This window comes from Ascaphus truei, chromosome 7 (assembly GCF_040206685.1).
Source record: "Ascaphus truei isolate aAscTru1 chromosome 7, aAscTru1.hap1, whole genome shotgun sequence".
Taxonomy (NCBI): domain Eukaryota; kingdom Metazoa; phylum Chordata; class Amphibia; order Anura; family Ascaphidae; genus Ascaphus; species Ascaphus truei.
In genome coordinates, this window is record NC_134489.1 from 28,160,416 (window position 1) to 28,187,551 (window position 27,136).

General features: G+C 46.2%; 1 protein-coding gene across 1 annotated transcript in view; it reads right to left on the reverse strand.

Annotated features, from left to right (window-relative positions):
* Positions 1-27,136, reverse strand: part of LOC142498854 (embryonic protein UVS.2-like) — a 49,700-nt gene that overhangs the window by 11,330 nt on the left and 11,234 nt on the right. The window contains exons 5-12 of the mRNA XM_075607455.1: positions 24,862-24,996; positions 24,638-24,755; positions 15,638-15,813; positions 15,246-15,327; positions 14,869-14,996; positions 12,866-12,981; positions 10,710-10,935; positions 6,075-6,193 (exon numbers count right to left, since the gene is read on the reverse strand). Of these exons, the coding sequence (XP_075463570.1) occupies positions 6,075-6,193; positions 10,710-10,935; positions 12,866-12,981; positions 14,869-14,996; positions 15,246-15,327; positions 15,638-15,813; positions 24,638-24,755; positions 24,862-24,996 (1,100 nt within the window). The remainder of the gene's footprint in view (positions 1-6,074; positions 6,194-10,709; positions 10,936-12,865; positions 12,982-14,868; positions 14,997-15,245; positions 15,328-15,637; positions 15,814-24,637; positions 24,756-24,861; positions 24,997-27,136) is intronic.

Consider the following 27,136-nt stretch of genomic DNA (forward strand, 5'->3'; position numbering starts at 1 on the left):
GGAGGGGGGAAAGCAAAGGAAGGGGGGAAAGCAAAGGAAGGGGGGAAAGAGAAGGGAGTGGGGAAAGAGAAGGGAGGGGGGAAAGCGAAGGGAGGGGGGAAAGCGAAGGGAGGGGGGAAAGCGAAGGGAGGGGGGAAAGCGAAGGGAGGGGGGAAAGCGAAGGGAGGACGGCTAGAGAGTGGGGAAAGATGACCCGAAGGGAGACTGATCAACGAGGATATAAGAGCCACATATGGAGGAGGGGAGGAGACAGTGGGCCCACACAACACAATATTAAGCTTAGCAGCATAGCACAGGGAGCAGATTAGAGGGGTCAGGAGAATTCTGAGAAGGGTAAAAGAGCTATATAGAGAGTTGGGGAAAATGTTGACACCCAGAATTAGCTACGCAGGTTTAAATACAGACAGTTACAAATGTTATAAAAGGTTAAGTTAATAGTAGTGCACTTCAAACACTAAATAGGCCGGTGGAGGAGGAGTGTGGCCAAGTCTCCACCGGTAGGCATGTACCGACAAGGCAGCAGGCAGGGTACAACGGGAATAGTGAAGTATACCAAATTAAATATATTGATAAATAAGGGTGAGTAATGTGCGTACATCAAATAAGAACAATCATCGCATTTACGTGTAGAAATACACGAGATTACCACACAGCCCTCTTCAGAGTTGGTATTCTAGGAGTGTTGCATCAAAGGATCTTCTCCTGCTACCAGTCTGATATCATCAGGGTCTGTTGCAACGGTGATGGTCTGTGGTCAGCCTCCACTGCATCAGCTGCACCCGCTGTGTCCAAGGAGTCAGTAGTGCAAAGACGCTCACACAGAGTCCTTCCTGTATGATGCACCATGTGCTTAGCATGCACTGGGTGCTAGTAAACAGTCTCTGAGTTCCAAGGGCAGGTCACGCTGGTATTCGAAGGTGTATACACACACCACAGTCTGGCTGCCTGCCACGCAGCAAACAGAGTTCCGCTTTGGAAGTCGCGCACAGTGGTGACGTCAACCGTAAGGCGCGTGTATACCCTTAGACGCGCTCGATCACCTCCAAGTGCTAACGAGTAGACAGTGATGGCATAAAAGCAATAATACTATTAAAACTGGTACCATATACTTGTAAATCAATTATCCAACGCGTTTCAAAGCATAAAGAGCTTCTTCTTCAGGGATAATGAGCCGAGCCACTCTTTCATTTAAGCAGCACACGCCGACACCAATGGTTTTGTATGTTTTAACCATTTAATCACTTGCACAGTAGTACTGCGCCGTATATTTATTCACCTTTTTGGTTCAATTAGGACCATTTCTTTCTATGGTACACCACCAGACATAGTCTATTACACAATTTAGTTGTATTTTGGGTTGCGCACTTATTGTTATATTTCACAGGGTACAACGGGGCCTGCTGCCCAAGTCCCTGTGGGGAGGGGGCTGCTAGCTGGCCCTAGCCCTGGACCTGAGGAGGAGGAGGTTCCAGGGTTCAGTGGATACCCCAGGGCAGCTGTGCCAAGGTCTGCACAGGCCAGTAAAGGCAAAGAGTTAACTGTCATATATATATGTTTACCAATGTTATCCCTATTGTGTGTCCCTTTCCCCTCCCTGTGTCTTTCCCGGAAGGGCGACGAGAAGAACATACAGCAGAATCAGTACCATCAGACCTGGAATAGCAGTTGGCATCAGTTCCAAAGCCGGCTAAGGGTGAGCAAGAGCAGCTACACACACACATGACACACAAATGCCTGTGACACTTCTCACACAAAATGTACAGGGGTTTAATAGCCCCAGGAAGAGACGGATTGCCTTTGCGTAGTTCAGGAGAACGAGGCCAGATATCCTGTTTATACAGGAGACACACTTTAGTGCAAGTAGCAGTCCCAAATACTTAGATAAAAATTATAGGCCGTTCTACCTGGCCTCTGCGAAGATAAAAAAGAGGGGGGTCGCTATCTTATTCAGCAACAAAATGCCTTTCCACGTAGAAAAAATAAAGAAAGACACAAATGGCAGATACATAATTTTAGTGGGAGTAATCCAAAACTGTAGGATTACATTAGCAAATGTGTATGCGTGAGAGTGAGTCACAGTTTTACACGAGATTCTTCGCAAATCTAGAAAAAATGGCGGAAGGAAATATAATACTGGCAGGTGATTTTAACACAACCTTAGACCCCTCCATAGATAGGAGAGAAAAAGGATGCGTATTTCAAAGGCGCCAGAAGGTAAAAGGATATATATCACACCAGTTGGAAGGCCAGGATAAGGCTCCGGACGGAAAGGTTGTGCTTGAAAGAAATAAAAATAGAAACACAATACATAGTGTAATACTGTATGGTAAAAAGACAAACAACATATAATACACACACCATATATGACTAATGACTATCAGCTGAGATCAAGTGGTGAAGGATTAGTTAAAAAACATTTAATAAAACATATACTAAAACAATGGACATATGAAAAATAAAAAATATATTATTGGAAGGACAATAGCATTAAAGGACCAGCACACTGCAGCAACAGGTGGACTGCCCACTCACCGGACAGAAGATACAAACAGACGGTGGATAATTTCGAGAGTATCCCCTCTCTGCTGCTCACGCAGCCACTGCACCGGGTCAGATCTGTAGGTGGAGAGTTGCACACACCAGCCGGCGTGTGTGCGTGTAGCCTCTCTCGACACTCAGTGGAAGCCGTGCAGATAGTATCGGATTCGCCACAGCAGATTCGCTTGAAGTAATACCATAAACGTCAGCTTGTAACAGCTGATTCGCCACCGTGATATTAGGCACATATCATAAAATGAGCACTGACTTTCCCGAGTGCCTAATGCGCGTGTGTCGAAAAAACAGGTGAAATTGGACTAATTTGGACTCCTATTTAACGGACATTATTGGACACCATTGTAGAACCCCTGGGGAAGAAAGCAGCACGCTTTCAAAATGCGTAGGGTGGGTTTTTAGGACTTCTACTGCGGCATCAGGTCTGTTTCCACTTCCCCGAGCGGATCCGGTGGCGAATCTGCTGTTACAAGCTGACGTTTATGGTATTACTTCAAGCGAATCTGCTGTGGCGAATCCGATACTATCTGCACCCCCCACGCCCCCCCCCTCCTCCTAGGTGTTGTTTTTCCTTTTGTTTTTGTCAATATGTCTATCCCTGTTCATCCTTAGAGTAGTAGGACACAAGGTGCTGTGTCACCAACAGCAGACAAAATGTTTGGACAACAATGTGTAAAAAGTGATGTTTTACCTTGTAAAATAAAATCAATAAAAATAAAGTAAAAAAAAAAAAATTCAGACACCTGCTCTTATTTAATCAGATTAGGGTAGAGTTTATAATAAATTACTCCACAGCTAATGATACCACAGAATGAGACTGAACACGAGGTTAATATTATTTCTAGATTTAAAGATCAATATGAACATGAAATAATAACCTAACCATAGAAAGAGTGAAAAGGTGATATATGCTAAGGTAGTAAACATTATAGGGGCAATCGCTCCAAGGTCCAACTGTGTACTAATGCTAGTGCGAGTTTACGAGATTACATTTTAAGTGATTGATGTCCTTTTAAACAAAATCTAGGGTAACATGGTGAGCTGAGACTTGGGAGGGGATTGATTTTGTCTGGCTACTCAGTCCCATTTGTTTGATGTCATCATTGTGTGTTTAACAATAGCTGCACAAACAGAGGCTCCACCCCCTCCTCCATCACTCCTCTTATCTGTATTTGCTCTTTGGATAGGGATATGGTAGAATAAAGAAAACACTCTTATTACAAACATTCCCCCGCCTATTGGAAATTTCCAATTCTTTTCCACACACCGCAAACTTTGTAAACATATATGCCAAGATCCCAGTCACAAACATAAGATATTCAATGTTAAAGGATCATATTGCTGCACATCTTGGAATGTGGAATATATGAATTAATGCAGAAAGTGGGACCATGGATGCTACATCGGTGAAACGAGCCCAAAACTTCATACCGGAATGAACCTACACAGAAACCTAATTACACACCATGAACAAGGAAGATATTACATTGCAGTGGGACTCCACTTCTCACAGTCAGATCATAAATGACTTAAACATTCAAATCCTCAACGGAATATTTAAAAGCACTCAAGAATGGAAAACATTTGAACTCAAAATAATAATGCTCTTTGACACTAAAAAAAGAAGACTTAACGCTGATATGGGGTCTCTTACATACTATTATATGTTCCCCTGCCTCTCTGTTTTACAACGTAACCATTTTTCACTTCCTTCTGACCCTCTTCTCCCTCCCCCCAGCATACACATGGATATACAGTATAGTCCTACATGCTCTCCACATCACTCACTTTCCCTTATATCCATGTATTGCCCTGTGTGTTTATTTACTATCAACTCTTCCATTGCCTCTCTACAGTACATCATCCTCCTTAGATTGCTATCTTGTTTTTTTTTACATCTGTGTTCAACTCATTGAATATTTTTCAAATCAGTATTGCTGACCTGAGGAAGAGAGAGAACTCTTGAAAGCTTGTCTTATTACATGAATTGTTTGTCCAAATAAAAAAGGTGTCTTCCTTTACTCTGCACTATCGCAACTGGACTAACATGGCTATTTCTTTTTCGTTCAATTATTTTCCAAAACCAGACAACCATACAGTAGCGGCCGAGCTGAGTCTTATTCGGCCGCCACCGCAATGCGCGGGAAGATGCGGGGAAGACGCGGCTTGGCCCGCTGCGTGCCGCGCACCACTGATGCGCGGTCACGCGGTTCAGGGTGTGCGCGAGCGTGGAGCGCGTGCCCAGGGCTCCCCGAAGGTGGGAGGGTGGGAGGGGATGTGGGAAGGCAGAGGGGGACCCGGGGGAACCGGAGAACCAGAGAAGGCAGGTCGCGAGGGGAGAGGAACGACCTGGGAGATCCGGGGAGATCCGGCTGGCACATGACCAAGTTCGGCGCCAGTCCGAAAACATCCGTGGGACAAAACGGGTGAGTGTTTGAGTCAGATGCGCCGCAGCAGTATCACCATGGTTAGATTTGCTTAGGGAAGTGAATCAGACTGTTACATTATTTATAAAAGGTTATTTTCTGGCCAGCTACGTGGGATTGTATCTTCAAGTGGAAAATAACATTATTATGTTATAGTTTATCTTAATGTAGTCAGGTCTCTCTGGACTACTATTCCTTGCCTTAAGTTCCACTGTAAGTCCCCATAGGTTGTGGGCAGTGTGGGCATGAGTCCTAAAGGGAATTCATTATAATGTTCAATGTGATGTTACATTGTTCAGCAGGTGTGAACAATAAAGTTATAGTGGCCTTTCACTAAAGTAAGGGGGGCCTATAACAGAAATAGGCTGGCTTACTAGCCACTCCCCATGGAAGGGAGGAGGAGCAGTCTCCACAGTGAAGGAGAAGAGTAAGGCTACGCTTATAGTGACGGAGACGGCTATGGTAACGTTAGGCAATGCATTTGTTTTGATGCGACGTCACATAGCTGTCGCCATCGCCGGCACTATAAGCGCAGCCTTAGGAACAGAGTAAGATAGTTCCAGAGAGAGTTCTTGTGCTAACCTTCAAGGAGTAAGGAGTGCAACTGGAAGAGGCCAGAATATGTATACTCTGCATAGAGAAGTGGGTGAGGCCTTATCCAAGATGGGATAGAGTACAATGATATACAATACAGTGCATGTACTATGAATATGAATAAACCTCAGTCAAATGCAGTATACATCTGGTGTTGTCCTTGAAACATGGTAATAGCTAAATGAAAGATTTGTCCATGAGGTGCATCCTGAAGCCGCAGGATCCTCTTGGACTAGAGGCGCTGACCACTGAGCAATTCACTGAAACCTGTCCTGACACTCCCCACACCACCGTGGAGATCTCCGGCCTTCTGTTTGCCTCACTGGTATGACCACAGCATCCACAGAATACACCGGTAGTAAGAACATTTCCCAGAGGGTAGGGGAATGAGGGCTACATTAATGAGTGCCTTAAAGCTGCTATATGCATCCATATACTTCTTTGCTCATTAGAATCCAGTGCTCTTAATTGACTGTACCCATTGGTGCAATCACTGCTCACCTTGTATCCTGCCGGAGCAGTGATAAGAAAACAGTAGTCAAGGTCAGCAGGGTATACATTAGGATATCCTGGAGAGGTGAAGTTCCTTGATGGGGTGTAGAATTTCCCACCACATTTTTCTGGGAGGAAATACAAATTCAGTAAGTGAATTGTTTTCTGCTATTACAAAACATTTACAAGCAGATAAGATACTGTGTACTGTATAATAAAGCAATCTGTAAATATTACTACAGTACTTATATTATTTACTTATATTTTACTTCATACAGTATATTTGATTCATCATTGTGGGGAAACCACATTATTATTAATATTAATTTAAGTATTAAGCAACAACCCAAATCAATTCCACAGACGAGCACAATGGACTATGTAAGACAATAACAATAAAACAATCTCGGAGCTTTATAATATAAACTAATCTGCCCCAATACCTTTCTTATTTCTATACTTTTCAATAGGACTTCTCCACTTTCAACCCAGTGTAAGAATTTTTTTCTAACAAAACATTTCAATAGTAAAGCTTTAGGGCCATATAAAACCATAAGTTACCCATCTTGGCCCATTTTAGTTCACAGACCACACTTAATAAAACCAGCGTCAAATCCATGATTTCCGGTGGAATGGGAGGTAAGACGCTTCCAAACACAATTCTAGAACAATATAACGTGATATTCATCCTGAACAAGCATCCCATCCAGATAACGTAGTGTATTATAACTGCCACTTCCTATGTGCTTTGTTATCTGTACGTTAAATGAAGAGTTTGGCATAAACTAGTGTTGCAAGTTTATTTGAAAAAAAGGAACATTTTACATCTATTTTTATACATAGCTTCAAAGACCGTAGAAAAAACCGGTGCACAACTTGCCAATAAACTGATGTAGACAGGAACCAAAATGAAAGGTTTATTAAATTAAATTAAAACAAAAACGATCCTGGCAGATCCTCTGATGCGTTTAACGCACAGGGCGCCCTGTGCGTGAAACGCGTCAGAGGATCTGCCAGGATCGTTTTTGTTTTAATTTAATAAACCTTTCATTTTGGTTCCTGTCTACATCAATTTATTGGCAAGTTGTGCACTGGTTTTTTCTATGATCTTTGAAGCTATTACACAAGTGCCTGATTGCACACTGAAGCTGGAGTACACTTGAGGTCTTTATCCCCTGTTCCTGACCCTGTTCCGGCTACAGGAGTGGAAGTTTCAAGTCACAGCTGCTCTCCCCGGAGGTACAGTCATCACGACGACGTTCGCATTTTGCGACAGCGGACGCAGATGGAACACCAACCGTAGCTGTACATGTGATTACTGAGACATCACAGAAGAGGATTTACTGCTTACTTGCTTCTCCCCTTACAGCCACGGATGAGATCTGATGCCGCTGGGCTGCTATTACCTTTTCTCTCCTCCCCTCGACACCTTTCATCAAGCAACGTACTGTGAGTAAACATGCAACTAGATGGTGCCTATTGAGCTGAGCCAGTTGCTTTTGTTGCAGGGACACAGTGTTTTTGTCCTTATTCAATAGGGGATTGAGGAGTGATAACAGATATATTTATACATCATTGACATCATTTATTTATGCTCACAAAGGAAATCCAGCTACCAATTTTTTTTTTCACGTATGCTTTTTTATTGAGCTCCGACTTTTCGGGGAGCTATTTTAGCTCTCACAAATTGTTTTATTTTTATACATAGCACTAAAATGTGCCCAGCACAGAACATTGAATACACAATTACAGACTGTGACGAGAGAGAGGACTTGGCCCGGGATTAAAGGGGTTACACCCCATTTGGCCACCCTCTACACTCACCTGGGAAGCATGGGGTTAACTGGACTGAGGTCCAGTAATGTGTAATTGAATATATTTAGCCAATCACCTGCAACTGCTTATTGAGCAGTTTGTGGCAGGCCAGCCCCTCCTCTTCTAGGTATATAATCTCCTAGCAAGGTCCCCTTATTTCACTTCACTTACATGTGAGTATCTGTACTGGTATATACCAGTTTTTAATTGCACTAGGTTATACAAGCATATGCTTTGATATTTTAACCCCTTCTGGGCTTATTTCACATAACACTAGTATGCATTTAGCGTAGGGACCTGCTAAAGAGACTTACCTTGACGTGGTTAGCAGGCTTGGCATTATTTGATCAAAGGATGTATACCAAAAGTCTCCTTTTTTCTTATAGATATTTACACCATACATATATATATATATATATATATATATTCCCCATTGATTGCTATCCCTATGGGAGAAGCGCAAGGATTCACTTTCTGTTTTGCCCAGTAATGTGTTTGGCCTTGCTTCAATATTCAAATGTTTATTCCCCTGTGTAAATGTATTGTGTTATCCTGGTGTTTGCACCCACACATACACTAGGTTGATGCGGGAGGGAAGGGGTTAATGTTAAAATAGTGATAATAGCCCTTTGTGTAATTTTCCCGCCTTTTCAGGCTCCATTTTGCAGCCGTCCATTTGTCGCCTTTGAGCCTCCATGCTTTCTAATGGCAGAAGTAGCGGTTTTGGACCTGTTTTCCAGCGACGACCAGCAGGTGGCGTCCCAGAGGAGGAGCGGCGGTTGCCCATTGTAAGTCAATGGGCTCATTGACTTCAATGGAGATTCCTCAACGCCGGCCTCGAGGAACAGGTTGGCAGCCATCCAAACCGCAGACCGCAAAAGCGGATACAATGTCTTTTAAAAGAGTTTAATCACTTTGGTCAAGTTCAAAGACATTTGGCGTGGGAATCTTGGGCTCTAGGGCACCTGGGAATAAAGTTCTTTTTGTCCCTACCCCCTAGGAACCCCCACACACGATCCACACCGGGTCCGGGAATGAGGGACCCCCCATAAGGGGTCGAGCGGAGAAGGAGGGTCGCACCATTGAATCTAATGGCGGCGGGCGCCATGCATTGTCAATGGCGGCGCCGGCCATTGATTCCAATGGGGAAAAACCGCATGCCGAAAAAACGACTAAGTGTGAAATGTTGAAATGTGTAAGTCCATATCTCTGGTTCTGAAGTGACCAGGGGGATGGGATTTGGGTGGCATATAGCCAAGGTTCCGGCTTTAATGCATGACCCTTCCCAGCCCTCTCAGACCAACCAGATGGAGTATGGACGAAGGTAAAGATTTGTGGATTTTCTCATAGACTTCAATGGCGGCGGTTCCTCCATTGAAAGTCATGGCGGGAAACTCCATTGACTACCACGGCGGAGTTGCTCCATTGAAACCCACGGCGGTGGAGCCCGTTGTTTTCAATGGGGATTTAGTGAAACGCTGAGATTTCTTTTTAGCGGAGATTTTTATAATAAAATATGAAACGGTTTACCGAAGGTCGTAGCGGGCTGATATTTGGACCCTACAGTGTACCACTTCTGGCATGGAAAGTTTGGATCCGCTGGACCTACCAGAACCGGGTATTTTAATATGTGTAGGTATTAAAATGTATATGGGGTTTTAGGTCTGCTCTGAAAACTGCAGACTCCATCTGTTATGTTAATAGGCAGGACGAACATCCTGCAAGAATTAACATAGCCTGGTGATCAAAGGCTATTTGCCTAATTGTTTATGCTGGGCCCAGGAACCAGGGAACTTAGTGGTTTTTAAGTGTGATACTTCACACTAACAATGGAAGTCAAAATCTGCTTCAAAGTGCTTCAAAGAGATTTTTGCTAGACAGCTCGGCGCCTTGAGTGTAAGAGAAGTGGTAAAATGGTATATAAGTCAGAGCCAACCCCCTTACTCAAATGTCTTCATTCATGATCTGCATTTATTGCTGTGATGTCAACTGAATTATGGAAGAAATAGCCCATCCTATATCCTGATGGCTTTCTTGTCCTAACCTTTAAGTAAGTGTCCATATTTTGCCTGTTATTTGTATATCTCGTGTGTTCATCTTTATCAAGGAATAAATTATATTTTATCATATCTAAGTCTCGTCCGGTTCAACCCAGTTATATCTTTGGTGTTGTATTATTAATAGCCTGTCTCAAAGCTACCGTCACACAGACACAATACATCCCTCCCCCAAAGAGACTGTAATTTAATTTTGGAGCCTAAGCTACATCTTTTAGACCCCATTCTTAAGCCTCATCCAAAGTGATTGCGACGGCGTGAAAAAGAGACGGCTCCTCTACGAGCTTGCCCATAGTGCCCGTGATGAAACACGATGGTGCAGAACATTTCCAGAAGACAAGATTTTTGAGTTTTGGTGTGTCGGCCAAGCGACAGCCGCGTCATATGGGCAGTTCAGCCAATGAGGGCGGACCAGCCTCATGACATCACAGCCATACCACGCCCCCTGTCGCGAGCGATCTGAAGTCCACAGATCACTCAGGCGACAGGCACGCGCAATGCCATGTTCTCCGTCGTGCGCAACGCTATGCGCTCTGTCGTGCACGCACCTACACTATGGCCTTGGCCTTAGAGGGAGATCTTTGCAACCACCCCCCTCTATTTATGCCCCAATGTCACTTTGATCCTATAAATCCTGCTAGTTCCCAGAAAGTAATTGACACATATCATACGTGTCAGTGGCCAAGACCAGACAGGACAGAGATACACTGTATTATATAGAACATGAGATCATTGGTCATCATTCCTATCAACAATAAGGTTTCATGCTCACCTGCATTATATGTAGCTTTGAAGCCAGTCGCTGTAACTGCCCCATCACTGACAAACTCAATCAGCATCAGGTTTGTGGAGGAGATTAGTCGGGGGATCTTTGCAGCCCCACAAGTCCTGTCCAGTAACACAGGGGATGTCTTACTTGCTCCATCATAAATCTTAATGTAGTCAGAGACACAGTCTGGAGAAGACTGCACATCAAAGGCGTTAAACTTCAGGGAAATCTGGAAATATGAATAACATAGGAATTCAATATGGTTTTTAAAGCACTTGATTTATATGAGTAACAAGCAGAATGTTAACCTCTCTAGCAAGTGAGCAATGTAAAGAATAAACAATATACGCTAAATCCAAACAGGGAAATGCAAATAAGAAAGGAGCTATTGTCCAAATGTTAGTGAGAAAACACCTTAAGTGACTGAAGTCCTGCAGCCGGGATGACTCCTGCTTTGTCCAAAACCCTTATCAGAAGAAAGTATAACAATTTTTTAAAACATAGAAAGAGAATCTAGCGAAATCTCACTCACACATTTTTGGATAAAAAAGCGCATGCAGAGCAATAAGATTAGGGTGCTGGTGTCTTTGCGTTGGGGGAGGGTTCTGCATGCTGTCCCTGCTGCCTCGATGTTTGTGTGCAGCATGGAGTCTTTGCTGCCGCGTATCTGCTTGCTGTATTGCGGTCCCGATCACTTCCTTGTTCATGGGTAGTCTCCACCTCACGTTCCGACATCATCATGTGATGACGCGATGACACCTCACAGTGATGCAATTAGCTCCACCCAGGAATCCTCCGCTCACTTCAACAGGCATCTCAGATCGCCGCTCTCCTCCTCTGACAGACTGCCAATAGTTCCAGCACCAGTAAAACACACCCTACGCGTTTCACGAGTAATAGCTCGCTTCCCCAGGAACATAGATTCCCTTTTTATGTTGTAATAATTGTACAATGAGGATTATCTCTGTTTATCTTACATACTCCATGCCTTCCATCCATGCCCATGGGCATCTCCTTGTTATCTGGAGTTAAGTATTCATGATAAAGTATTCCTACCCATTCACCACAATTGTTTTTTGGTGCGTTTATATTTATCTTGTATCACCACAGATAGTTGGCTATACCAGTGTGTATTATCTTCTTCATCCCTATACCAGTCCTGGACAGGATTCAAAAGGGCACTCATCCAAAGCACGTTCTTATATATGATTTCGTTATCACATATTGCACAAGTGGTCATGTTGCTATAGTAGATACACTTGAAGGTTTACGCTGATTTATTTTTGGTTGTTTCTTAATTTCACTATTCATCACATCCACGCTGAGGACCAGCGCCAAGGAGGATTTCTCTTCAGCACCTCTCTATCAAGTGAAGTTGACTTTATAATCATTCTAATTATTAACTCTTACCTGGCCATTTCCCCCCGGAATTCCATTGCAGTGTAGTGGATAAAAAAAAGTTACGCGATGGTACAGTAGTGTTATGGTTTGCAATTAAGGGAGGAAATGTAAAAACTTCAGATAAGGGTCTCTGACCTCCTAATATTATTTGGTTAGTTCCGTTATTCAACCACTTTGGTTAAACGTAAAGTTACAGTTTGGGAAATCATTTGAGATGCAGGGTGAGGGCAAATCAGTTGAGTCAGTAAACCATAATTGGACATTACCATAACTTTAACTTAACACATGTTCTTATGGAAGCAACTATTTATACAGTATGTAAGAAGCACAAAGTAAACAGACTTTGTCACCTGGTTACTTTCGTCTTGTGTTTGAGTTGGGGGTTACAGTACATATTACTCTCAGGAAGTAAACGCCTTTAACATCATTTGTATTGTCTTGATACTTTTGTAAAATGTTTTCAGTTTCTAATATCCCAATTTGTATCATTTTAGATAATATACCACATTACGCCCCATATTTATTAAGACACCTTACAGCCCATTCACTTGAATAGTGTTTTACAGCACTGTGATGTGTTCAATGGCATTGCACAGTCTATTAAATATCGGACTATGAGTGACGGCAAAAGTAGAGCCATTCTGGATCATTGTAGTTGTATCAAATTAGTATTGCTTTAAATGGGCCATTTTTTACTTTGATTAATCGGGTGCAGTGTTTGTGTGTCAGATTTTTCATTAATCCCATGGATAAGTTACCTGATCAGATGGGGTCCGTATCAGCCAGACACAGTTGGCATTATTCGGGTATGCAGAGGGGTAATTGGCTGAGATCACAGTTCCCCTGGATTGATGGAGCAAAGAGCTGCAGATATCTGAAGGGAGGTAGCCAGGAATTGTAACATTAGCACAAGTACATCGCTCCTAAATGTTCTCACCTTGATCTCTTTAATCATTCTTCCTACTTCAAATTCCATCAGAATCAAGAAATAAAATAGTCATAATTTTAATGAAAACCAAGGCTGAGTATTTAAGTTTCCTCCTGCACAATCTCAGTATCTAACACTCAGCTCATAGCGGGGCCGCAAACAAATTTCCCTCCGACCCATGTCCGTGGTCTTGCGAGTCTCTCTATTTCACACCTTACGACCCCCCTCTATTTCCCCCCGCTCTTCCCATGTATTTCTCTGTTCTCCGTCTCGCTCCCCCTCTTCCTCATTCACCCCCTCTCTCCCCCCCCCTCCATCAATTACCCCACTCTCACTCAATCCCTTCCCCTCCAGCATGTATTTCTTTCCCCTCTGTCTCATTCTTACTCCCTTTTTCCTGGCTCTCTCCTCTCACTCTCCCCCCTCTATCAATTACCCCACTTTCACTCAACCCCCCTCCTAAAACTCAATCCCTCCTCCCCCGACACAGACAATCCCCCCAAAATACATAACAAAAAAATATGACACCACCCAAATACATATAAAAGAACCCCCCCAACCCCAAACATACATATAAACCCCTCACCCCCCAAAATTAATTTATCTACCATCGGGATGGTCAGGCCGGGACCGGTGGCTGCGGGGGTCACGGACGGCCGTTGCTGCAAGTTGGGCCCAACCTCTGGCCGGGCCCGGCTGTTGGTCCTCTTGCCGCCGGGCCCCGACTCTCACCCAGCTGCGGGCCTCCCTCACTCTGTCCCAAGCCAAGCTGTTGGCATGCAACAGGCCTCTCTTTTGCTGATGCACACCAAATGCTGAATGCAGATTTCTTCTGGTGACCATTGACATCAGAGAGCACCAGCGTGTGCCAGCATCCCAATCTCGGCGTGGGATTGTAAGGAATCGGGGAACACATCCTTTGCGATGTGTTCCCTCCTTTCTTGTCTCTGCACAGACCTCCGCTCTGGTACCAACGCTTTTGCGCACCCCTGCCCTGCTTACAGAGTGCACGCACATGCGCAGCTCTTCTAGCGCTGCCACAGAGCTTATCTTCACACCCCGGATGCGCTCATGTGACGGCGTGCACTGCTCCCAAGCTGCGAGACAACTAATCCTTGCCACGTCTCCTGCAGCCTATCGCGGCTCCCACTGGGGTCGCGCCTCTGCTCCGCCTCCTGTCCTATTGGTCTATGCCTGCTACAAATATTTTGCTCATGCTCAGACTCATTGCTAAGCATAACTTGTTGTAGCCTTGTGCTCTTGCGTCTGTTGTGCCTTGCTCCTGTCTCACTCTCTCTTGCAGTTTTGGATTCTATGTGTACCGACCCGGCTTGTCTACTGAACCCTCTCTGGATATCGACCCCGGCTTACCCTTGACTACATGTACCTCTCAAACCCAGACCACAGCTCTATGTACTTCTACGATTCTGATATCTCCAATCCCAGACTACGGCTTAACGGACTTCCACTATTCTGACCTCTCCATCCCAAGACCTCGGCAAGTATCTGGATTAACCCATTCTCTCCAACCCAGACCCGGCTACGTTGGCAACCGCCTGCCAGGCACGCTTCCGCTGCTGTGGGTGTGTGGTTCCATACTTCCCCACCTCAGTACCGGGGTCCTGTCTTGCTCGTGGGTAGCGCAAGTGTTACAGGGAGGCCAATAGCTGAGGGAGAACTGGGGTCCGGTGGCAAGAGAACCAGTAGCTGGGCCCAGCCAGAGGTTGGGCCCAATGTGCAGTGCCGGCCGGCTGAGCCCCCGCAGCCACCAGGCCCAGGACACCTGTCCCGGCTCTCCCCCCTGTCGGCGTCCCTGGCTCATGGCCTCCTTACCACACTGATACAGCTTGTTAATTTTAGAGATGTCCAGCGAGCTCAGTCCATATCGCTGTCCAATTTGTACAGATCGATTCGGCTTGGGTACTATGGTATCTTTTCCAAATGTAGTAGTGAATGTATCCCTGGGATATAGAAATTGTGTGAGAATATATTGATCTGTATGTGGTTCTGCGGAGCAACGTAATGTTAACCAAACCAACTGGGAAATGGTAAAATACCGCCTTGAAATGAATAACTTAGTGGTACAGTGATGTGATGGGAAGACACAGAAAAGTTCACAAATAACATTCTTTAAGTGATCACATACCCACACAGGTTCCAAAAATCAGACAAATATTTCACAGCTGACTCTACAGTGTGTGGGGTTTTACCTTGCATAGTGCATTACAGACTCATAGTCATATTCCAGTCCCATATTATTCGAGCCATACATAAGAAAGTTGGTGAGATTTCCTATGAAGGGTTGAAAAAACAAATACATTAATATTTTTGGTTTCTTGAATATGCCTAAAGACTATCTATTGTGTCTATGTTAACTGACACCAAAGTACATAGGGCCATATTTCTTAAGGGCTATTCCATAATACACCCGGTGCCGGAAGACACCTTCTGATCCCTTAACTTGGATGGGCCATAAGGTGTCTTCAAGCACCGGATGTAGTCTCATGGAATTGCACTGCTTATTAAACAAAGGCCATCATTTATTTAATGTACAGTAGTAACTTTCAGCACTATGTTAAAATATACAAATTTTGCAGCTTACCTGGTGATATGTATTGTTCCATGATAGTAATATAATTATCTCGGTCACTTCTGCTGTGTTCGTGGACAAATCCAATAGCATGGTTTATCTCATGTTGGATACTTCCTTTATACATACAGCCATCTCCTATAGACACATTCTGAATACCACCTGTCTTTCCTACGGAGGACCAGCACCTGGAAAAAAAATACGGTATGGCAAATGGAAGAAAAAAAAACATAAGTTTCGATTTCATACACAATAAAAAGCAAACAGTCGACGCCTACAATAAAATAACTCAGTGACTAAATTCTGACCAAATGAAGGACCCAATCAAGGATATCAAACAGTCCTGAGAAGGACCTTGACTGAAGTCTCACAGCACAGACAAACAAACATGAAAGACAAAAAAGGCAAAGAAAAAAATCATAGTGTAACCCTAATAAATGAACCATAAAAATTCAAACACATACGAAGAAAAACCAAATAGCTATTACAATTTAATAAAACAGTGTAAATAAATATAAAAAAGACAAACAATTGCTTATTTAGGCTTGGGACATAAGCTGAACAAGTTCATCCACTATGGGTAAAATTAGAATCCTACTTACAGCAAAGCTGAAATAACAAGCCCATAGAACAGATCTCCTTGCTCCCCAGGTGTATAGACCTCTGCGGGGAACGCCACACGAGTCCTCCGGAGCTCCGTGCTGCTCAGACAAGCACCGCCGCCACGCTCACAGACCCGCTGGTCACGCGGTGAATAGATGACGTCACTAAATAGCGCAACAGCGCCAAAAGGTCCTGGAAACCGATATAGCTCTTGGTACTTGTTACGCCGATGCTCGCCACAAACCGGGACCGGACCGCGGGGCTGAGGTGGGGTTATATAATCACCGACCTGAGTCCACGCAGACTGATCCGGAGTGCGCAGTTCATAGTCGTACATCGCAGGGTCAGGATTGGAGAAGGCAGCATCGTCGTTAATGAAGCAGGAGTTCGGCAACAGGAAATCAGGAGTGCCCCGCTTCAGCTTAGGAGCGTGAGCGCGGGGGTGGCTTCTGCGCGAGGAGCGGCCTCGGCCCATGACGCCGATCTCAGCAGGAGGAGACAGCAGGCTGGCCGAAGTTCACCGCAGGGCAGCGTCGGGAAGAACCAACGCTTCAGCGCAGAAGTCCAAGGCAGGTCACTGCAAGAGGATCGCAGCAAGCCGCAGGAAAGGAAGGGTAGCCACTGCTAGGAGGGAATGCAGCAGGTACCGGTGCTGGCAACACGCTTCAGCACAGACGTCCCGGGTAGGCCACTGCAGGAAAATAGCAGCAGGCCAGTGCTGGCATCAACGCTTCAGCACAGACGTCCAGGGCAGGCCACTGCAAGGAGATAGCAGCAGGCCGCAGGAAAGGAAGGGTAGCCACTGCTAGTAGGGAATGCAGCAGTACCAGTGCTGGCATCAACGCTTCAGCACAGACGTCCAGGATAGGCCACTACAGGAGAATAGCGGCAGGCCACAGGACAGGAAGGGTAGCTACTGCTAGGAGGGAATGCAGCAGTTACCAGTGCTGGCATCAACGCTTCAGCACAGACGTCCAGGGTAGGCCACTGCAAGGAGATAGCAGCAGGCCAGTGCTGGCAACAACGCTTCAGCACAGACGTCCAGGACCAGGCCTCTGGATACTCAGGAACTTGGAAGGTAGGAACGCTAGGAGAGAGGCCTGGGGTGGTTTGTGGCAGAGACAGTAACATAGAGGTAGGAATAGTTATGCTCGGCGCTGGTTCAGAGCCAACGCCTAGAATATAAAGGGCGGAGATCCAATCACAGGAGGAGGGTGTGTGAGAATTCCTCCAATGAAAGAACACAGGGCAGAAGCTGCAATGAGAGGCAGCACCTGTGCCATAGATTGCCAGAGGAAGCTTGCAACTGCACAGGTCTGCACGGCAATAGTCAAAGCCAGTAGTGGATTCCTTACAGTACCCCCCCCTTCAGGTGAGACCTCCGGACGAACAAGATCCATCACAGATTTGGGGGACATGGAATTGTTCCTAAACCTCCTTAGGCGAGAGGTGGCGTTGAAAGCCCATAGTTTGTTGGGATTCCTTACAGTACCCCCACCACTGGGTGAGAAGCCTGGGTGAACAGGACCATTCATAGGTCTGGGAGACATTGAGTTGTTCCTGAAGTGTCTCCGGCGAGAATTAGGTCCACAATCCAGATGTACATTGGCGAGTGCCATGAAAGACAGCGGTGCTACTGCAGTTCTTGGTACATGGACAATGGGACCTGAGGGCTCCGGAATGGGAACATCGGAAGGACAGTAGCCAGGTGTCCGGTGCGTAGTAATAGTCCAAGAGTACGGGACACAGAACACAGATTGTCGGACAAAAATGGCAGAGGGACCTTCAGGGAAGGCAATGTCTTTGGTGAAATCAGCACGGAGGAAGTTGCGAGAGTCTTTAGCTTCCAAGGAATTCCGGGTGGTGGTTAGCAAGGGAATGGGGCGGGAGGGTTCACTACACACTATTGCAGCGGTACTTTTGATACCAAGCAGGGTTGCTATCCCAAGCAATTTGCGAGAGTCTGTAGCAGTGTGTATGCAACTCATGGTACTGGCAGTTGAAGAAGGATCCGCTTCCTTTGGTTTGTGATCTTTAGAGAGAATCAAATCCGAAATTGTGGCCTTGGCGAAGGACATAATAAGCATGTCTATACCCATAGTGGACCCATAGAGAACAGGAACGGACGCTTCAGGTAAAGCGACGAGGTCCAGTAAGGGTGTCTTCGTCTTAGGGAGAGGCCAATTGCCATACAGAACGGGCACTTTGGGCACCGCACAGAGACCTGCGAGTAAGGAGTCTGTTTGAAAGGTGAGAAAACAGATTTTATCCAAAAAACAAGGCAGGCGGTTACGCGGTGCATCAACCTTAGGGAAAAAAGTCTTGGGGTTAAAGCTGGGTGCCTCCAACACAGAGAAAGAAGACAGAGAACTAGAGCTTGGCTTCGGAGTGGAGGTCCCAGGTACCCAGGTTTCACATGATACTGTGGGAGAAGCAATGCAAATTGTTACTGTTTTAAACATAGGGTCTTTAACATCGGTAGCTCCAGGCACCTTTTTGAGAGGTAACCCTAGTTTTGGGACAGGACAGTCAATAGCAAGTACCCCAAGTATTGTGGAAGACACAGAGAAAAATAAGTCCATTTTAAAGACGGGATCTTCTGAAAAAAGGGAACGTTCCAAATGCGATACCCCTGAGTTCGTGGTAGTAGACATACAGTCAGTAGTGGATACCCCGAATACTGTGGGCGAATCAGCGTGAAACAGTATTATTACAGGAATGGGCATCCCAGACTTAAAGTCATTTTTAATCATCCCGGAGGCTGTGGCATGATCCGTGAGAGAAACTGGGGTAAACTCTCCAACAGACACAAGGGACATCTTGCTTGTTACAGAATTGGGTCCCTGAGAATCCCTAGTGAGGGCATCAGACTCCATGGGAGACTTAGTGACAGGGGTTTTGGAACTGATTAAAGGAATTGCAGGTATCACAGATTTAATAGGAGAAATACCTTGCAAAACAGAAATTTTAGTAAAGATGATAGGCATCACAGATAGGACAGACAGAAGTAAGCTAGGCAAGGTTGCTTCTATAACAGAAGATTTGACAGCGGCAAAGCTTAACTCAGCGGCTGCTGGAGAACTTTTAACTACAGTGAGAAGGGACTGCAGATTTACAAAGTCAGGGATAAAGGGAGTCTCAAACTTGAAAGCCTGATCCTTCAAAAAGAAGGGCCCTAACTTTAATGGTACTGAGAGAGCAACAGCAGATACGCTGATCTCAGTAGGGGTCACTTGGAAAGGAGCATAATATGTACTGTTCGCTTTAAACCCTAGGATTTGAGAAAAGGAGAACTCAGACAGTGCAAGTGGGGCAACCACGACTGTGCTGGCCTCTGAAGTGGGTATTTGGGAAAGAGTGTCTGGGACATCAGAAACGACAACAGATTCCACGAAAAGGGGTCTATGCTCAGAAGCAGGGGTCTCAGCTCTCTGAGTGGCAGACGGGGTGAGTGAAATACCTAGGAGTAGGGATTCTGCGAACAGGTTTAGAGAAACAAACGGCTCCAGAATACTTTTTACTGGAGCCAGTATATTTGCCGAGAGTTCAGGGGGCATAACCCCGAGAATTTTAGCCGAGTCAGAGGACAAAAGGGGTTGATCCTCTGAGGCTAAGGAGGTGTCCCTGACTGACGAACTAAAGGGATCTACCAAGGAAGGTTCACAGGGCTGACCTGCAGGGGTTAACATAGGAAAAACCCCAAGGGTTAAATTACTCTGTACCTGAGAATCAGAGAAATAGAAGCTAGTCTCCGAGAGTGGGGTCATAGGGGGTTCTGCCTCTTGCCCTAGGGACCTATCATTAGACTGCGGAATACTAGGGTTAGCAGTAGGAACCTCACAGAGCAGACTAGCAGGGGTTAATACAGAAAAAACCTCGGAAACAGAGCTTAGAATTTTTGGTTTAGGAAAAGAGGGCAAACAGGATTCATTCTCTGGTGCTAGGGAAGACACACTGACCTGGGTACTGCAGGGATTTACAGTAGGGAACGCATAAGCCTGACTAGCAGGGGTTAAGACCGAAATAACCTCAGGGACAGAATTTAGGGAGGTTAACTCAGGATTAGGGAGCGTGGCAGCTTCTTCCTTAGCGGGCAGCGACAGAGAAATGGTTTGACCATTCTTAGGAGAGAGAGGTAACCCCACAGGTTTAGTAACAGGACTGGCAGCACAGAGAATCTGCCAAGCAGCAGCATAGCTGGCAAGGAGGGGATCCTGTTCTATTATGTGAGTGTCTAGTGTTGAGGAAAGTACATGGAGTGTATCTTGAGACTGGGCCAACATGAGGAGGGCGCTCTGTTCTACTAGATGAATGTCCAGTGATGAGGCCAGGGCATAGATTGCCTCTTGGGCGTCGGCCAGTTCCATAGGGTTCACATTATCCCAGGTTAAAGGGGAATCAGGGGAGCGAATACATTCGGCTAGAGACTGTTTTAAGTTCAGGATACAGTAAGCCTTAATAAAGAGATCACAACGGCATTGTCTTTGCAAAGGGGTTAAACCTTCATAGGTAAACATTTCATCCATCAGGGGTATTACTTCACACAAATACTGGCCTTCATAGTGGGACTGATATGCAGGCCGGGACATAACTTCAGTTGGTAAATTGCCATCCCCCGCCACGGCGCGGTCCGGTTTTAATGGGCCGAGCATACTGTTACGCCGATGCTCGCCACAAACCGGGACCGGACCGCGGGGCTGAGGTGGGGTTATATAATCACCGACCTGAGTCCACGCAGACTGATCCGGAGTGCGCAGTTCATAGTCGTACATCGCAGGGTCAGGATTGGAGAAGGCAGCATCGTCGTTAATGAAGCAGGAGTTCGGCAACAGGAAATCAGGAGTGCCCCGCTTCAGCTTAGGAGCGTGAGCGTGGGGGTGGCTTCTGCGCGAGGAGCGGCCTCGGCCCATGACGCCGATCTCAGCAGGAGGAGACAGCAGGCTGGCCGAAGTTCACCGCAGGGCAGCGTCGGGAAGAACCAACGCTTCAGCGCAGAAGTCCAAGGCAGGTCACTGCAAGAGGATCGCAGCAAGCCGCAGGAAAGGAAGGGTAGCCACTGCTAGGAGGGAATGCAGCAGGTACCGGTGCTGGCATCAACGCTTCAGCACAGACGTCCAGGATAGGCCACTACAGGAGAATAGCAGCAGGCCAGTGCTGGCATCAACGCTTCAGCACAGACGTCCAGGGCAGGCCACTGCAAGGAGATAGCAGCAGGCCGCAGGAAAGGAAGGGTAGCCACTGCTAGTAGGGAATGCAGCAGTACCAGTGCTGGCATCAACGCTTCAGCACAGACGTCCAGGATAGGCCACTACAGGAGAATAGCGGCAGGCCACAGGACAGGAAGGGTAGCTACTGCTAGGAGGGAATGCAGCAGTTACCAGTGCTGGCATCAACGCTTCAGCACAGACGTCCAGGGTAGGCCACTGCAAGGAGATAGCAGCAGGCCAGTGCTGGCAACAACGCTTCAGCACAGACGTCCAGGACCAGGCCTCTGGATACTCAGGAACTTGGAAGGTAAGAACGCTAGGAGAGAGGCCTGGGGTGGTTTGTGGCAGAGACAGTAACATAGAGGTAGGAATAGTTATGCTCGGCGCTGGTTCAGAGCCAACGCCTAGAATATAAAGGGCGGAGATCCAATCACAGGAGGAGGGTGTGTGAGAATTCCTCCAATGAAAGAACACAGGGCAGAAGCTGCAATGAGAGGCAGCACCTGTGCCATAGATTGCCAGAGGAAGCTTGCAACTGCACAGGTCTGCACGGCAATAGTCAAAGCCAGTAGTGGATTCCTTACAGTACTCAAATGAAGGAATTCCTGGCTGATCACAGCTCTATGGGGGAATGAGCTAGAGCTGTGATCAGCCAGGAATTCTCTCATTTGAGAGAATTTGTGCTGTGAGACTTCATTCAAGGTCCTTCTCAGGACTGTTTGATATCCTTGATTGGGTCCTTCATTTGGTCAGAATTTATTCACTGAGTTATTTTATTGTAGGCGCTGACCGTTTGTTTTTTATTGTCAGGTTTGTTTGATCTGTGTTGGTTATTTTTGCCTAGACGGCCTCACTTTTAAAGTTAAAGTTTGTAGTAGTCATTGTAATATTATTATTACTACTTTAATTTTTTAGCATTAGCGCTGCAAACACTTATTTTCTTGTTCACGATTTCCTTCACAACTTACATTTTTTACAAATTGCATTTTAATGAAACCAGATTCTTCCCTATTTTTCCTTTACCATTAAATCACATTTCTTTTGGCAAAAACTATTCTGAGATTCTCATATGGAGAATATTTGTATATATGACAGGTTAGGACAAAATATTGGACTGTATGAACAAATTATTTGTCATATGATTTAGTATTTAATAATAACATGCAAGAGGTCACTTCTGGCACGTTTGAGGTCCTTGTATTCTTCATGTAGTTGTATTAGAAAGCAGTGGCGTACAAGCAGTGGCGTAACTACTCTTTAAGGGGTCCTCGGGCAACGTCGTGATGCCTCTGCGTCACATGATGATGCATCGCCATGTGAGGTCACGTCGCCAATGCAACGCAACGTCACACGATGCAGAGACATCATGGTGGAGGGCTGCTCTGTTTCAGAGGCCCCACTCTCTCCAAGGCAATTAGTTTCATTGCTGTGGGGAAGAGTGCGGGGCTTCTGTAACAAGTTAGTTATGCCACGGTTAGAAAGACTTCCCTCTATTATTTCTTTAAAGGGCATGTCACTAGTTACATTTAGTTGCTTGTACAAGCTACTGGAAGAGATGTAAGCATAAGAACTCAGTTCTGGTAATCAGGCTTGTATAAACGTTACAGCTGTTACCATTCACTAAATGCTACAGTACCATTGCTGTGTCTGTGACAACACAGAGTCCTTTGTCATTAGTGGATAGTATAGATCTGCATATCTTTAATCCTCCTTAGTAATTGAGCTAGAGAATATGATTCCAGATGTCTCCTCCAGTCTATGAGTTCAATCTAAAGGGCTAATTGAACACTGGCACAGTGAGTAATACATGGAACCCTATAGTGATCCATGAGACTAAGGCCTGGGACCCGCTGCGCCCAGCGGCGCGGGCGGCTGTACGGGCTTTCCCCACCAGCAGGGGAATCCTCCCGAGCCGGTCCCGGTCCCCCCTGGCTGCACAGCTCACTACACGCTGTGACGCGTCAGCCGCTAGGGGATACAAGAGAATTGTAATCCCTAGCGTCGACGCGTCACGTGGTGTGGCTGTGAGCCAATGGGGAGGGGAGGCTTCGGGAGGAGGAGAGGCTTCGGGGAGCGGGGAGGAGTGTGGAGTGAAAGCAGCGTGAGTGCATGTCTGTGTTTGTGTATGTGTGTGCCTGTGTGTGTGTGTGTGTGTGTGTGTGTATGAGTGCCTGCGTGTGTGTGTGTGTGTGTATGAGTGCCTACGTGTGTGTGCCTGCGTGCGTGTGTATGAGTGCCTGTGTGTGTGTTGCTTTACTTACCTTCAATCAGCAGCTCCAGCCCGAGTCGTGGAGGGAGGGGGGGGGGAGAGTAGCGGGTCCCTCCGCTCAAGCCACACCCCCCCTCCCGCTCAAGCCTCCCACTCCCGCCCCCCTCCCGCTCCAGCTCCTGCTCCCTACAGACCGCATATCGCGGTCTGTGTCTGTCAGCGCCCTGCCTGTCTGCAGTGCGGGAGCGCTGACGGAGGGAGCGGGGCCTTAGTCTAAGTAAGGAGACCTGCTATGTAGGAATCTGAGTGGCTTCTCTACTGCGCTGCTATGTAGGGCTTAGTACTGCCATAATACTTTGGATATTTCTGCTATATTACACTGCTACAGTATGAAGTGTATGTACGGCCCTGTTACCAGTAACTGTATCATCTTGTTGACCTGTTGTGAGTCTAAGACTGGGAGTTTAGAAAGTGGTGAAAGGACAGCCTGCTATAGTGTCCTGAAGCACAAGACACTGGTACCTGTAATTTAACAATATGTGTACTATGGACTTCAGTTAGTAAGTAATACTTCTTACATGTTCATTGAACCCATTATAATACCTAACTGTGATAATCCAGCCCATCCAATGTGAAGAGCCTCCATATGACAGATGTCTGCTGGCTGCCAGGGTCCTACCCCAACTAAGCAGAACTACCAAACGTATGGTTACTGTGTTGCCTACATTGATAGTTAGATAGAGCAAGTAAAGGTTCCTTGCTCAGTATTCCATGCAAAAGATCAATCTGAGGCTCCTGATCTCTCACCCCATTTATCATGACAAGAGACAACAACAATGCCACGTCTAAAAAAAGAGGTCTGGAAGGTTTTGCTGCTGCTTTACATCAGGTATAAAACTAGATACTTTGTGCAATTCAGAAACCTAAAGCAAGATATTAATCAATCCTACTGTTCATATACAGAAGTATCCCCGCCCTAACATTAGAACATACCCATCTGCAGATATAATGTTGATGGCATTCTCCTCTGTTGTGTAAGGTACAAAGCGCACACAGGTCACAGTTTCAAACTCCTGCATGGATGCATTTATCAAGGAGACTTCCGCGTCATCTTGGAGAAAAAAGATATGAAAAAGAAATCATTACAGTTGGGGAGGAGAAACGGAGATCTACTAATATAGAATGGAGACCCCACAATAGAAGAGATGGATACTCACTGTAACCAGAAGACATGATGTACGGCACAATGACATTTCCAGTGCTGGATTTGTCCCACGTGCAGTTAGAACAGTTACTGGCGCTGCGACCAGGTTTAATTGCAATGTCCCCTTCACGCAACAGCTTCTTGCTGTCTGTATTAAGGATGGAAAAGGAAATCATCAAAATTCCATTCAGTGTATTTAACAGCGCAGAAAGCCAAAGAATAGAATGAGCTATTTCCCTAATGTACTGTGAACTAGATGAATGAGGTGCACATTTTCTATGGACTGACAATAATGATGCATCATATGTCCCTGGTTCATTAAGGGGTTTACTAGGTCCATATATCACATTGTTAGGGACTAATAAAGATTCCTATAATACAGATGGGGGTTTTAAGTCATGGGCCCTGGGTTATCAAAGGCTTGTAATGGGATCCCTGTACATTTTCCAATCTGTATAGTGCCAGATCTGCAGAGAGGTCCCTGCTCCTTGCAGCACAAACTAGGATTCGGTATAAACTCTGAAGCCGTCAGGGAGTTTTTCTCCATATATTAATGGTTTGATGTGAGATTGTCTGTATTTCTAAACACCAACTTTTGGTCTTTATTACATTTCACTGGTAAACATGTGTAGCACTGTCCCCCCCCCCCCCCTCCTCTGGGAGATTGCACAGCCTATGCTATGTGTTTGTGGTGCACTACCTGTTTGGAGCAGGAGATACTGAGCTGTCTGCGGTAGAGTAGAGACTTGGACAGGCTTAGGTTCTTGTACGGTAGTTCTTTCTCTGGTGTTCAGCACCTCCAGCTGTAGTGGTCCCAGGGTGTCCGGACGTCAGCCCCCAATACTGCACTCTTCTCCCTCCTGCCCAAGTACTGATACTCAGACAGGAGTGTATAGTAGAACAAGGATCTTTATTTGCATCATACATGGCAGGCATCCACTGCAGTTCTCCCTACAGTGGTGCAGAGTCTTGGAAGTCCCAGACTTCTAGATGGTGCAGGCTCTGGTCTTACAGGCCTTGGTGGCTGAGCCTGATGTTCACTCAGTCCAAGGACTGAGGGTGAGCATGCTCATCCCTGCCATGGGAGAAGCTCACTGCTCTTTCTTCCTCTCTTCACCAGAGCAGGAAGCAGACTGACTAACTTTGCTACACCCACTTGGAAGACTCAAGAACGGACGTTCTCATGGACTGTACTTATCCCTGATAGGCTTACACAGGCCATGCATGAGTCACCACCTTAATTCCATCACTCACAAGAGGTGCATAAAGGAGGTCCAAGAGCCCGTAGCTTTAACCAGTCACTGCCTGTAGCTAACAGGATTTACATAACAGATATAAAAGGGAAAGAAAGGTACTATGGAACATACCCTGTTATACTCTACCCTGGGTGAAAAACCCAACACCCTTGCTTGGGGTCCAAATTTGGTACACCATCCATCATTCTGGAACCTGCAAAATGACACAAAAATTTTGCACAACTATTACCGTATTTCCTCGATTGTATGACGCACTTTTTCCCTTTTCCATGTGGCTGAAATAGGACTGCGTCTTACAATCGATGTACTGAAAAACAAAGAAACAAAAAAACAGCTAGAGGGCGCTGCAGTAGAAGCCGCCCGGGTTTTCTGTGTGCATCAAACATGGCTGCAACCACAGCCCCCCTCCTCCCCCTCATGCAGGGAGATCAGCTGGAGATGCCGGCTGGGTCTTCTGGCCTCCCCCCCCCTCCATCCCATCCGTGCAGAGAGATCACGCCCCCTCCCCTCCGTGCAGAGAGATCACGCCCCCCTCGTCCTCCTTTGGGTGTAGAGAGTTCAGTGCCGGACACAGCAGGCCCCTCCTCCCCCCGTCACATTTCTGTGTGAGCTGCACATGCAGAAGGAGCTGTGTGTGTCTCTGTGTTTGTGTGTCTCTCTGTGTGTGTCTCTCTCTCTGTGTGTGTCTCTCTCTGTGTGTGTCTCTGTGTGTGTGTCTCTCTGTGTGTGTATCTCTGTGTGTGTATCTCTGTGTGTGTGTATCTGTGTGTGTGTGTTTGTGTGTGTCTGTCTGTCTGTGTCTGTCTGTCTCTATGTCTGTCTGCCTCTGTGACTCGGTGTGTGTGTGTGTGTCTGTCTGTGTGTCTCTGTGTTTCTCTGTGTGTGTGTGACCTTCCATTCTCTCCCTCTCCCCTTCCCTCCTATCCCTCTCCCCCTCCTATCCCTCTTCCCCCTCTCTCTCCTCCCCCCCTCCTTCCCCCCCTCTCTCCCCCCCTCTCTCTCTCCCCCCTCTCTCTCTCTCTCTCTCTCTCT